At 29.6% G+C, this 15,366-nt stretch overlaps 1 protein-coding gene across 1 annotated transcript; it reads right to left on the bottom strand.

The window, feature by feature from the left end:
• Window positions 1–1,872: 1,872 nt before the first annotated feature.
• Window positions 1,873–14,911, bottom strand: edl (ETS-domain lacking). The gene is made up of 3 exons (XM_071185132.2): window positions 14,512–14,911; window positions 6,061–6,290; window positions 1,873–4,264 (listed from the first exon to the last, which is right to left on the bottom strand). Exons 2-3 carry the CDS (start codon window positions 6,281–6,283, stop codon window positions 4,050–4,052), a joined length of 438 nt encoding a protein of 145 aa, XP_071041233.1. The 5' UTR covers window positions 6,284–6,290; window positions 14,512–14,911; the 3' UTR covers window positions 1,873–4,049.
• Between the last annotated feature and the right edge of the window lie 455 nt (window positions 14,912–15,366).

Genomic DNA, 15,366 nt, shown 5'->3' on the forward strand with positions numbered 1-15,366 from the left:
ATTTTTAAAAGGTTTTATTATAATTCATTTTTGTACAATTTAAAATTGTTAAATGTTAATGTTTAATTAAAAGTTGCCTTGAATGCTGGGTTCATAATTTACCTAATAAATAATAGTTTGTTCTTATTTTCCCTAATTTTTAATGTTTGATGTTTCTGATTTACATTTGAAACGTGATCTGATTGATTTGAAAACGTGCTGTTAAGGCTTCATTTATTTATATTTCTGTATCAGTATTGGTTATTTTATATGTTTAGCATATTAAACCTCTTTTTCCTTTCCTCATTAGCTATTATTAATGTTCAAAATGCAAGAGCGAATCATATGCTCTTGACCGCAAGGTCATGCTCAACAGGTGTTTCTGTAAAAAAGCCTTAAAGTTCAGAAAGTAAGGAAATTAAAGAAATTCCCTTCTAACTTGGAGAGTTAAATCTTTTCTTTTTTTACAACGATTTTGATTAAAAATCAAAACTAGAATAGTGATCTTATTAAAGTAATTAATCATTATATCAACAAAATAAAATAATTAATTGCATTAATAAGATAACTATTCATGTTCATGATTTTTTTTATTTGTATTTTATCTAATAAAAAAAGCTATAATAGTTGATATTCTTTTTGTATGTTAATAACCATTTATTTCTGAGATCGCTATTTTTGTCTAATCAAACAAGAATAGTGATCTTATTAATGCTATTTATCAAAGAACAGAAGTTGAATCAGAAGGTAATAAAAAAAAATACTTACTCACAATTTTGAGGAAAAAAACTTCACAGCTTCAAACTTTAGGATTCAAGCCAATTGAAATTAATGAAACTTAAATGTACCCTATCAATGCTTAGAAATCTCTTGTCACACTCAATATTTGATACAAGAGGAGGAAAAAATTAGTTTTTATGTAAAATTTAGAGAATTATTCAGATTTTGCTTTTTAATTTTATACTACTTAAAAACTGAACGGCTGTGACGCCCATAATTTTTTTTATGGTATTTCCTTGAAAGAAGGTTGTTCAACAGTTGGTCTTACTACTGTGTGCTAATAGCCATTTTTTTAAATCATTCCAAGTGATATAGCCACATAGCCATAATAAGAAAAAATTAGAGCACTGCCCTGTAGTAGAAAAATTAATGTATGTGAAAAAAATTAAAATTGAGATAATTATATCTTTGGCATTTTTTGTATGAATGGCTGTGATACCCATAATTTTTCTATGGTATTTACTCAAAAAAAGGGGGATTTAATAATTGCTCTTACTATTGTGTGATAATAGTCTTTTTTTTACTATTCTAAGTGATATCATCACACATAGTCATAATAAAAAAAAGAGTTGAGTAATACAATAGAAAAATCAATGTAGGCAACAACAAAAAAATTGGAATTGAGATATTAAATATTTTTGTATAATAAGCTACATATTGCAAGAAAATACATATTGCAATTTTGTTTTATCAGTTTCCTAAATTTATATTTCAGCCTTAATAGTATTAGTAGGAAAAAGAAAATACTTGCCAAGCACTTTTCTCAGAATCCATCAGAAAGCACTTGAAGTGTTTTTTTTTTTAATTGCACTAAGAAACTGACTTGTTTTTACATAAATGGCAAAGTGGTGTCTATTATGGTCCAAGTCTAATAAGAAAGCTCTAAATTTCAAAATATTTTTTGGTTTGATATATTTTTGAGTAATACAAAATATAGTTAACATGTACATATCAGTAAGATCAATTTTTAAAAATAAAAAAAAAATTAGGTAATGTGAAAAATACATGATTCATATATGTACTTCATGTTCTAGTACAATCTTTTTCAAAACAGTATTTTTGAAGAATAATATTGTATCATTATGTGATATTTAAATGAAATGAAGACACTAATTATGACTAATGAAAGAATTTATTTATAAAGTTTTGACTAGCTATAATACAAAACATACATTAGACATATATAGGAACATATGACAATTTGATAGCAAAATTATCTAAATATATAGTAAAACAAAAAAATAGTTTCTAACAATGTATGAATATTTATTGGAAATGGTGTACTTTTTTATTCGCTCTATAAACATGACATTTTCATGATATAGTAAATTGTAGCTATAATTTACTATTAAGGGCAGAGTAATGATGGTTGCCATAATATTTTTAGGAGAAAATAAATTTAATTATTCCACGAAATTAGTTATAATCTCATAAAAAGAATGAGTATTCTTCATTTATCTCATATTGCGGAAATCTATATCTCATATAACACGTTGTTAATTTATCTCATATTGTTATTTATTGCTAAGAGTTCTTAATTCCCTTCAAAAATAAGTAGTTTATAAGAAATGCCTCTATTTGGTCTGATAAATTGATGATTTATTTTCTTTTAGAAATAATTATATTTAAAAAAAATAAGTGAAGAAATGGCAGTAGGATGTTTAACACTAAGCAAACCTATACATTTTTACAATGCAATACAACATACCATAATCAGTCTTATGACCAGCTTTGGTATGTTAAGTGTTACGAACTTGTTTGGTGGAGTCTGCAAAATCTATAGCTTTTGATTATATTTTTATTATTTAATAACATTAAAAAATTTTATTTAATCATATTAATCGCTGTCCTAGTTTTTCCCAAAATTATTCTTTCTTTACCCTGAATTTAGGCAATTACAACTTTAAGCATAAGGCAATTTAAAAGTATATATATTATGCAGTTTAGAAAGAAAATCATTAATCTTTGTACATTTTACTAACATTTTAATGGAATTAATCGTTTTCACTAAAATAACTTTTTAATTTTTTTTTATTAATAGCATTGTTTTAATTTTATAGACTGATTAAAAAAATTTAATGTTAAATTAAGTCATGAATTATTTTTTTAACCTAACTTTTTGATAATGTCCTCAATTTGTCCATTCATTATTATTTTAAATTAAACATTTATTTTACATTTTAATAATTAAAATGCTTAATCTTTGACAACCCTGCCACTTATAAGTTTTGTTTTTAAACTTATTAAAACAATAAATCAAGCGGAAACTTTATATCTAGTTACATAAAGTCTGAAAAATATAACATATCAAAAATAACATAGCTTACTCAGTATTTTTTTTTATATGAAATGAATTTTTTTACATGTTAATCAAAGTGAAAGACATATTGTAGTAATTGCACTACGTTTAGTGCTTATTTCTGACAGGTATAATATTAAATTCTCAACACTTTTCAGTTATTCACAAGAGTTCACATTTTTTCAGTTATATAATTATTTACATATTGAATATCTGGTAGCAAGAGAAGTATTGAAGTTCTTTTATTTAGGAATAAACTAGATTTTAGCTTACAGTTATTGCTTTATCACATATTGCTCTTGTAGCTCTAATTTGAGAATATTATAACATTTTACAATTCTTTGATTTTTAAAACATGTTATCACCTATTCATTATTATATAGGGTAAAATTAGGAAAATCTGATCCTGCGACGAGTAGTAACTATGTCCACAAAAATTTAGATTTTTAAACTATTAAAAAAGCTGTTGTAGATACTAATAATGTAAGGTACTTTTTATGAAGCATTTATCAAAATATTCTACATATAAATACCTACTAATTCCATATTTGTTAAAAAAAACTAATAATAATAAAATACGCACAGGATGCATTTTCAATGGAAAAAAAGCAAGTGACAGACAATTCTTTTTGCAACCATTAATTTTGTCCTATCAGTAATTATCGGATAACAAGAATAATTTTAAACCTCTTTGGTTTAGAAAGGAACTAAGAAGCATTTAGCTTGGCATTACTACTATCATCGCAAAACGATCTTTATAGATAATTGCTATCATCACCATGCTATCTTTATAAGTAATGTGTTCTACAGATTTTAAATCCATTGATGAATCAGAAGAGTGCTATCTAATGCAACAACAAAGGAAGTAGCTCGCTCGAGTCAAGTTCCAGTCTGAAGCCAGAGAAATATTTCTCTGAACTTTTCAAAGTTCTCTAACATTGCAATCCTTAGTTGAGAAGGTATAAAACTTTGGTCGTGGTGAGTGCAATTTTCAACTGTAGAGTGCTCTACTGAGTCGTAGTTGAAAGTCTTTGTAGAGCAGCTTGCCACCAAGAGGCACTCGGCTGACAAACATTTCAATGGACATCAGGCAAAGAGCTTTTCCATTCATCAGAAAGCGTTCCAGCTGGACTTTGGGCAGCTGGTGGGTGCTGATGACTGATTCAATCCATCTGGCAACATCCTCTCTGCTCCACTGACGAGGATCTACAAGGTGAAAAAACTTATTAGGCTTTTTATTCTATTTTATAACCGTCGTTGAACAGACGACCCAATTTTGGGTTTACGACTACTAATATTCAACTCGCAGCCTTGTAATTTTGAACCCAATCCAGAAGACAAGGGAACTCCTGGATAAAATATTGGAAAAATTTGCCTTCGTGGAGGACTTTTTGATGCATCCAGCATTTGCATTACATGGAGAGAAAAACCTCCCACGGTTAGCCTGACGGCAAGGGGAATAAAACCCAAGATCCGTCAACCACTGAAAATATTTTACATCAGCACTGTGGTCGGTGCAAGCCGGATGCGGAATTCGTATCAACCAGCCAACGCTGGGATTCGAACCCGGTTCACATCGTTGGAAGGCAAACGCTCTGTCCCCTGAGTCACCAAGTCTTCTAAGTTTTGATTGAAATTGTCGTTGAAATAGCTATTAAAGCTTAACGTAATTAATTATTGTATACAGCTTATGCTTAAATAAATGTTCATTCTATCGCGGGAGAAAATCGTCATGGCAAATTCTCTTTAATTTAAAATAAAAATTAATTTAAAGTATAGAAAACGTTAGTTCATGTAAACCATGTCCACGAAGTTTCAAATGCTGAGCAAAAATTGAAATTATAGAAATTCAAACAAATTACTTCAAGATTGCGCAATGGGGAATAGCAATAATTTGTTTACATTTTGATATTTTTAATGAGCATTTGAAATTTCATCATTTAATTTAGGTTTACCTGAACTCATAACTTAAGAGTTTAAAAACATCAACAGAATTCGCAATGAAAGATTTCTCAGCGGTATAGTGTTCTCTTAAGAGGACACTATCTCACGGGAGAAACTTTTCATCACAAATTCTCTGTGACCCCCATAACTAATTAAAAATTTACAGCATAAATAAAGCGAATTCAGACAGACCTAGAATAAGTCATGAAGTTTTAAATAGCTTTAAGAAATTTTCAAAATGAAAAAAAAAAAAAAAAAACACTTTTACGCATGGTTTATTGCTAAGATTGCGGAGAAGTTCTGTTCAAATAATTTGTTTGCATTGTGATAACTTAACAATATTTTTTTCAGAAATTGAAACTTCATGGTTTTTTCGGGGGTTTTCTGAACTCGCTGTTTCTCTGTATTTGAAATTAGTTCTAGAGATAATACAGAATTTGCGGGAAAAAATTTCTCCCACGGTATGATTTTTCGAAGCTCTGTCGCCAAGGAAAATAAAAAAGCCATAGTTTAAGTGCCTTACACTGGAAGGAATGCGTTGATTTTAGACTATAGATATCATCTTGCTGTAAAGAATTATCTGGGCTCTAGAACTGACAAATAAATTAAATATAAAGTCATTAAAATCGTCAATTTGCAACATTTCCCCCCCTAGATGGAAATTATCAAAATCACTGCCTTATTCTCAGCTTTTGTAAATTTTTTATGAGCCCGGATAATACAGTAGTGGAGAATGTTTTTAAACATTAGACAACAAACACTTTTCATTTTCACAAAACCATGGTTTTCTACTGTTTTTCTGGTGAAAAAATATCGCCAGATTGGCGATTTTTAAAGAAGTTCAACTTTTTTAAATATTTAAGTTATTTGTCTGTTCTAAAGCCCAGATAATTCTTCACGGTAAGATAATATACATAGATTAAGATAATCGCATTGCTTCAAGTGTAAGGCACTTAAACTATGGCTTTTTTATTTCCTTGATGAAAGAGCTTCGAAGAAACCATATTAAACTAAAACTTTGAGAAAACAGTCAAAATCAATAAAAATTCTTTTCTCACCTGATGGTAAATTAGGCTCATTGCTGTGGTTTCTTCCAGATGGAGGGGGGATACTGGCCTTGTAATTGTGGCGAGAATAATCTTCTATAAATTTACAGAGTGTGGAATAGGCTTTTTTATCCCACATCCTTGAAGAGGTAGGCGGTAGGTAGGTAAGCGAAGATAGGCCACGATCAGGCCAGGCAACTGTAGGCAGTGCTCCGCAATCAACAGGATACAACATTTTATTGCTGAAAAATTAAAGATAATTAGAACAAAACTGCTGAAAATATTGAATTATTATTATTGAATTTATTTCTTTTTGGATTGTTCAAATTTAACGAAAATTAAAAATAACAGCTGTGAGAAGCACAGACAACTTACATCATTGACAGACAACATTTATATAATAGCGTTTATTAATTTATATTTTACCTTTTCTTTTTTTTTTTTTTTTTTTTGCTGAATTTTTCACACTTAACTTTTAATGGTATAGTATAGTTATAATGGTATTTTAATAGTAATGGATATTTTACCGAAAATTTGAATATTTCTTTTTGTCATAAATCTGAAATTAAAAAGCAGCAAAAAATAATTATACAGAAATCAAAGTTAAAATATGCTCCGTACTAAAAGGAAATTTCACACAATTATTGAATTATTATAATTTTTCTCCTTTATTACATGAAATTAAAAAAACCGTGCAAAACTAAATTTAGAAAGGAATTTTTGAACAATTATTTTCTTTTCTTACACAATAAAATTTAAAAAAGAAAAAAAAGAAACATGTATGAGTAATTTCCGAAAAATCACATTTATGAGCTCAGAGCTAAAATAACGTTATACGGAATTATTCAATTATTTTTTTTTCTTTCTTATAAAATAAAATTAAAAACGAAAGCAAAATAATTATAAGAAAAAATAAAATCGATTATATGGTCAGTGCTACAGTCATTTTGTCCAATTTTTTATGCTAACTGACTGACGTTTATGATATATATATGTACGTTTATGACATCAATAAGTAATAAATAAACATAAACTAAATAACTTAAAATCAAATTAAGTGCAAATTCAAACTACTCTTCAATAGCTTAGTTTATAACAAAATTAATATGGGTCTAGTTATAAAACGATTTAAGTGTATTAAATTGTTAATCTTTTTATTTTTAGAAAATAATAACCCCTATAGCGATGGATGTGGTAGGGCAGGATGTTTTGTAGAGGTGCAGCAAATATTACATCCGCGCGGATGCACGATTCAGCTGTGTGTATCACCTGGAAGTACTTTACACCTGCCCCTCCCACTTCCTTCCCTTCCCTTCACCTATCACTAATTAATAAATTTCAATTCCTTTATTTTCTATCTCTCTCAAAACGATTGTTTTTTTATTTCTTGCAGCTGTGATTAATGCCGAGAAAGGATTTGTTACAGATATAGAATTTATTGTACTTAATACGTTCCCTATTTTCCAAAAGATTATCTGTGTTTTTGTCACTAAAGCCATTTGGCGCAATATTTTGAAAACAAGTCTTTTTTTCTTATCCTAAGATAAAGAATACTTAATTATTTCATTTTTAGGATAAATTTTGAAAAACTAAAGCGTTCGTGTTAATCATAATATATTAGTTATTTTTCTTTATATCGATCTGAAATCATTCGAATGTGATCCCTTTAATTCTTTCGCGTCGAGTGCCCCTAACACGCGAGCATAATTTACATTGACCGGATGCATAATTCATATTAACTAGACGCCGCTGGGATTCGAACCTGGGGTACCTCATTATGAGGCGAGCGCCGCTGTATCCCTTAAACCAGTGTTTCCCAAACTTATAACTTTTGTGTACCCTTTCTAAATTATTCGAAACGTAGAGTACCACTAATAAAAAAATGAATGTATTTTTTACTATAAAAAAAATGTACAAAAGTTAATCATCACAACTGGCTGTTGGCACCACTAATTATTAACTGTTAATTCTGCAAAAAATAGCCAATAGAAAAATACGTAATCGTAAATTTGAATGGCTAGCTTTGTTTTTAAATAAAATTGTTTTGAAATTTCGTTTGTTGCAAGATATTTCACATAAGAAAGCGTACCCCCGCTAAATTGTTCCCGTACCCCAGGAGGTACGCGTACCACACTTTGGGAAACACTGCCTCAAGCCACTGTTGCTCTTCTTAGGTAGATTGGATACCCTGAAACTTCGATTCAAGGAACACAAAAGAAGTGTACAAATTCAAGATATTAACCGATCTTCCATCGCCCTACATTGTTAGGATTCTGATCACAGGTTTGAGTCTTCTTGCGCTAATCATTCAGCGCTGCTCTTCATCTACCGAACTTGATATCTGGGAATCATTGTATGTTTGGAATAAGTTTAATAATTTATTTAATGATCAAGACAAGACAAGGAAACTCCTGTAACTAACATAGACGCATACTGACTGACTTTTTTTTTTATGTAATAAACTTATAATCCTTGGCGTGCAGTGGGGGTGGAAGCAACGGCCGCAACCATTCAGCCAAAGTGGGGCATCCAACCAACGACTAATGTCTTCAAAATATATTATCTTTATAAGTTTTTTCTACTAGTTAATGTCTATCTCACGCAAAATATTTTAAGAAGAATTTAAACAATTTAAGAACAGATAAGCTTATTAAGATTTAAATTCCTTTCATATTTTGCTTGAAATAATATTCTTTTTACCTTTTAATAATTTCTCCTTTCATTTATGTAAAAAAAAGTTTAAAATATTGATTCAGTTTTTATAAATATAAGTCATTTCATTCCCCTTCCCCTTTTTTTCCCAATGTTCTTTGAAGACCACCCCCCCCCCAACCTTCTTCCTTTTTTCTTTTCTTTTTTTTTCTCGTCTTTACACCACTGCATGCTGCTGTTTACAAATGCGTTACATATAGAGCAAAACTTACATCTATTAGCCCATGAACCATTTATTAATGACGATATTTTATGTCAGCATTGCGGTCGATCTGAGCCTGCACAATTATCATTTTTCTTAATGTATACAACTCTAAAGAAACTATAAGTATTTATGAATTTCGGAATTATATTTTGCGTATTGTGATATAAAAATCATAAACAATACTTTTCCAACAAGTGATGTTTTTAAATGTATTGAAAAGAAACGCTTAATCTTTTTGGTCAATTATCATGAAATTCCCCCTCTCATCGGAGATTATTGTTAACTAATACGTTAATCTAACAATACTACAATAGGCGATTTAACAATTTAAAAATAATAATAAAAGCTCCTTTCAGTAGATTTTATATTAAAACACTAAATTAATTTTTAAATAACCTATAATTTCGTTCGAATAAATATTTAATTATATTAAATTAAAGGTCAACAGAATCGACCCTGTCGTTTGCAGGGAGCTATCTAAAATCAATTGGATACAAATTAGATAAAATAACTGGTTTTAATTTAGTTCCCTAATTAATCTACTGGCATATCAAGAGTTAATATTGAATTAAAAATGCTAGATTTTTGAGAAAAAAAACGAATTGCTTTTATTAATATGCTAATTTCTGTTACAAAAGATCAATTTACAAAAATATAAATCGTTTTAGATTTATTGTAGAAGTGTACTGAGTAATAAAAAATAAATTTTTTACCGTTATAACGTATTATTATGTGTTTTTCAGTTTCATAGCAATTAAATAGCTTTATATTTATTATTAAAATAAGAATAAAGACGGTATAGACAAGAATAAAGACGGTATTAGGTGAGTGGATTGAATGTTGATTCGATTTAAGCATCCGGCGTCATAGAATAGAGCCGAGTCGTAATGTTTTGTGTAAATGTCAATATTAAAGCGATAAAATAGTTTTGTACTCATTGTTGAAGTAAACTGAATAAAAAAGGAAATTTATTATCGTTTTCTTTCTTCAGAAGTAAAGGAATTCAATCGTCTGCTGCCTTTAAAACTGAAGTTAAATCGTATTGTTTATCCCAAAGACTGAAAAGATGCTGAGAAGTTGTGTACTCTTTTAAAGATCCTGTCTATTTATCTCCCTTGAAATGCTTGGAATGTTGTCCCGCCATCCGTAAAAAAACACGACCCCTCCTCAATTTCTTCAAAGGTGTTCAAAAGAGGTGAAGAGGAGCAGACAGGAAATGTGGTAAGCAGGGAGCAAACGATTCCTTTTCTTGGATGAAAAAAAAGAGAAAGAAAAGACACCTCAAAAAGGAAATGCTCCACAAAAACTTTTCCCCTTCCATTCTTCTCCCCATGCTCTTACTTTCAGAAGACCGGAAGCAAGAGGGAGGAGGAATCTATTCAGATTTATTAACGTCCCTGGGCCCCCTTATTGGCACCGCGCCCTCCTTCCTTACCTGAACACGTGCGCACACCGGAGGTAAATAGTTTCTGTCCTGCAAAATTTTTTATTGATGCTCGGAAATTGGAAGATTTGCAAACGATAAAAAGGTCAACTGGGCGATTTTTTTAAGAAAAGAAAAAAATATATTTATCTTCGAATGAGCATCGAACACATTTGCAATTTAGTTGCCCTATTCTGCTAATTTTTTTTTTCTTCCAAATAAATTCTAATTAGAGATACGATCATTTTGATTGATATATCTCTTCCAAGAGAATATTAACTAAACAAATATGTCGAAGTTAGAAAAGGACGAAACCTTGATAGTCAATCGATGTTGCCCGAATAAGATTTAAAATTTTTTTTGATAAACCACAAACGATTTATATTTTATTATTTTATTTTATGACCGGCTTTGAACAACCGACCAAATTTTCAGTTTACGTTTTTCAATGTTCAATTCCGTAGCCTTATAATTTTGAACCCAACGCAGAAGACAACGGAACTCCTGTATCAACCATTGGTATAAACAGGCCTTCTCAGAGGACTTTTTGATGGAATTAACCCACATTTGCTTTACATGGTGGGGAAAACTATGAAAACCACCCATGGTTAGCCAGACGGCTTGGGGATTCTGTCCCATGATCTGTCTACCACTGAGGATATTTTATCCGGGAGCGGATATAATATCCTCAGTGGTATAATATCCTCAGCGATCCGGAAGCGGAATTCGTATCAACCAGTCACAGCTGTGATTCAAACCTGGGTTACCTTATAGGAAGACGAGTGCTTTATCCCTGAGCCACCACGACTCAACCACTAACGATTGTGAATCGGATGAGTACATTGCGTCCATACTCTTAATCATGGTGGACATATAAATGACCACGTTTTACTGATAAGTGTGAATGCAGCCTTAGAATTTTTGTTAAAATTTAATCCTATCCATGGAAATACATTGTACCTACTTTTTCACAGCAACAAAAGAAATTTAGATTGGAGAGAGAAACCGATTGCAGATTTGAAATCAGTGATGGTACCTAAGATCTGTTAAAAATTCTCAGGCAAAAGAAAACAAAACAAAGAAATTAATAAATAAACAAATAATGACAAATTCAAAAAAAAAATTTCCAATGTAATTTATGCTTCCTAGAATTCATTATTAGGTGGAAGATCTAATTTAAAGTGTGTCATAAAGCAGCTAGGTTGCTTTTAATATTAAAATGGTAGCTAAGAAAAGAAAATTTTAACTCAATTTAAACTTGGTTCAACTCGGAATATATATTACCACCAAGCATATACTGGTTTAAAATATAGCCTGCACAGTTGTGAGGACTGGGTCTTGAAGAGTTAAATTATAATAATAGCCGCGTTAAATTGATATTGTGCGAATTTAGATGTTTTTTAAAACCATTTAATAGTTCGGTATTCTGAATACGAAGAGATCGTCTGAAAAGTTACGCCTGTAATTTACCCCTAAATCTAGGAATTTTCCCCAAAATAAATATGCTTAGTGTTTACATAAATAAGGAAAAGTGAGTATGAAATTCGCTTAGTTGTTAAAATTGGGTTAAACATTAAAAAAGAGCTTTTTATTTCTTCTTATGGTGTGTCCATTTATTAAACACGCATTTTGAACTGTGTCTGAATAAAAAAAAACTCACAGACGATTTTCTAGATTCGCATTAGAGCTTTTTTTCTGAAAATCTCGGCGCTGAAAGCGATAAGCTAAGATATCGATTCCACTCAAATATGTTAGCATTCGGAAATCGTTAAGGAAAATGAAATCCAAATATGCATTCAGGCCTTTGCGGAACTCAGAAAATTTATGTTTCTCGAGTAAAATTCAATCGAAAATAATTAACAGCGATATTTAGATTCGGATTAATGCCTGTCAGTAACTTAAATAAAATTGATGTTTTCACAACAGTATGAAATTTTTAATTTTAAAAAAAAATTCGCGTTGCAAAAGATGAATAAATAAATAAAATCTTTATATATTAGAAATCAAAGGAAAATGAGTCATAACAAATATTATTCAAATTCCTTTAGCAGACAAAAAGTTGAATTTCAGTTAATTCGTTAAAAAAAAGGGGGGAAAGGTTTTTATTTAACTCTTTGCACTCTGAATACTTTAAAATGCTGTTTTTCTTTTATTTAACCCGAATAACCTTTGCACTCTTTGAATTAGCCTTAGCTGTCTGAATACTTTAAAATGATGTTCGAATTAATCCAAGCATTAAATCATTTAAAATACATAAAACTGTATTTTTTTATTATTTGTAAAATTCTTAAAATAATGTGGTTACTAATTATTAAGGTATAAAAACTTTTAATTTTACAGTGGTGACAGATCATTATGCATAAAAGGCGAAATCGGAATGCAAAAGTTTAAAATTTTGTTTTTCCTTTTTTTTCTCTTTCCAATGCTCTGACGAAAATACTCTTTATTAATGCAATAGCCATCACAATATTTTCATGAGACTTTTTAAAAAATTCATTGTTTGAACTTTTCTTTTAAAGTGATCGTTTTATTGGCAAATGTAATTTTTTTTTTTTTCTAAAATCCTCATAACTCTTATGATGATTGCATAATGGCAGACATAATAGTGCACAGTGTTCGAAAATAAATAGTTCATTATTACTTAGTACCATACTCCATTTTGAAATTTTTCAGTCTAAGGACTTTAAACCGACAACGGATAGTTTATGACCCCCCCCCCCCGTCACAACAAGGGTCTGTAATAAATACAAGAAAGAAAAGTAACTTTCTTGTCTTTTTGTTCCTAAGAAAGTTGAATTTATGTTATTACGGTTTGCACAACGAAAATTTAAATGCTTCACTATATGATAAATGTAGCACTCATGATCGCATAGCAATGAAAAATGAGAAAAAATAATAAAAAAAGCTTACTCTTTATAGAACTTTCTAATATTTTTGTGTATTTTACAAACTCAGTTAGAGAAAGAGGATCAGCATTACAAATTAAATAATTTAACTATGGAGACTCGCTCTAAACGTTTTATATTTTAATTTTGCCACGACAAAACAAAGAACTGCCGTATTTATTTTTCAAACAAGAAAAAAATTAATTTTCTAATTTTTATTTTTCAGTTATATTAATAACTAATTAAACAAGAAATGCTAAAATTTTGTAACATGGAGGATTTTTTTTAAATATATATATAAAAGAAGCAAATAGCTGAAATAAAAGCAATAGGAATAAAAGCAATAAGTTGGAGGATTAGGGGTGTAAAGTAAATAAAGAAAGAAAATATTTCAACAGCATAAAATATCTCTAATTTGAACTTGCAATACAAAGTAAATATTTCATTACCAAAATATTTAAATAACTTAAACCTTATCAAAATTATTATTTTAAGTAGGCAGGCGTAAATGCAGCAGTTTGAAGAGAAGATAAAATTACCTTTATAAAAAAAAAATTAATAAGTAAGTAATAAATAATGTGTCGAAATAAAATGGGTATTGAATATCATTAGCTACCCCGGATAGCCAAACTCAACGAAAAATTTAAAGATGGGTTATAAAAAAGAAAAAATCAGAAGATTAATTTGTAGTACAATTATTTCATTGCACATTTTATTATATTTGTTTAAAACAAATTTTGCATACATTATAATTTAATATTGCACTCGACTTTTAAGTATATCCCTTTTTGTCCAAATCATAACCCTTTTCTTTTTTCCTTCTTTATTTTTTTTAATTTATTTTTTTTAATAACAAATTTATTGTTTGAAAATAATTTTATAATTCCTTTCTTTGAAAAAAAAAGAGCAATAAACAAATAAAAGCAGCATTTATGTACACGTCTGCAACAAACGAAAATTATTAAGTTCTTAATATGTAAGTTTTTTAAAAAAAAATATGTAATAAATAAAAACAATTTACCTGATTTTATATAACTCCTCTAAATAACTGATATGCAAATCTTGAGTTATTAATAGCATAACCTGAGCTTAAACCTAAATTCTAAATGCATTCTGATATTCTTTCAATCAAATACTTCGAATTAAAATTTTATAGGTTTAAAATTTTATGGGTTTTAAAAATTGAAACCCATAGAAATCAAATGCAAAAAAAAAATGAATAAATTAAAAAAACTTACCTGTTATATTTAACTCTATTAGGTAGCTGGTATGCAAAACCTTGAATTATATCCAAATCGTCTGCTGTAAGTGCTGTAAGTCGTCTGCTTTGGTCTGCGTACAAAGTGTTTGTGTCTGGTTAGATGAGTACACCGTTCTTTTTTCTTTCACGGCCGACCGGAAAGAATAAGGGGGGGGATGACTTGTTCCTCTTTCATCACCCCTCACCTCCTTTCCCTCATCTTTTTTTTTTTTTTTTTTCGAGCGGGAGATGGCTGTAGATTTCCGCCTTTCCTCTATTTTGAAGCTACTGTGAAAGACCCCCGTCTTTACAGAGGAAGCCAGCCTCCTTAAAAATATGACAAAATAAACAAATGTCTGCCCTATAAACTGGTTTATAGGAAGTGTAAGACCGTATCCTAGAAAAACAATTTTAGTAAACAAGATGGAGCTTCAATTTTTATTCGAATACTAGCTGAATACCCGTTCTTCATATTGCGTAGAACAGAAACTAAACAATCGATAAATCGGTATTAATCATGCACAAAACTGGTGAGCATATGCCGATGTGGTCAAAGTTAAAACAGCAAACAAACAAAAACAAAAAAAAAATATAAATTTTTTAAAATTATTATTTGTTGCAATTCACGGTGACATCATGTTAATAAATTAAGTTAAAAAAAAATTTAAAAGTTCAACTCATGCAAATAATTTATTAACCCTGGAACAGCAATTCAAAATGGTTTCCGAGGAACCTTATGGTTCCGTGTAAGGGTCACTAGGGGTTCCAAGAGATAGGATATTTTTTAACAGTTACGATTTTCGCAACCAGTCATTAAATTTATATTTAATTAATTATATCCTTATTAATTTCA

Source organism: Parasteatoda tepidariorum, chromosome 5 (genome assembly GCF_982258835.1).
Source record: "Parasteatoda tepidariorum strain Cologne lab strain chromosome 5, Ptep-v5.0, whole genome shotgun sequence".
In the NCBI taxonomy this organism is placed as follows: domain Eukaryota; kingdom Metazoa; phylum Arthropoda; class Arachnida; order Araneae; family Theridiidae; genus Parasteatoda; species Parasteatoda tepidariorum.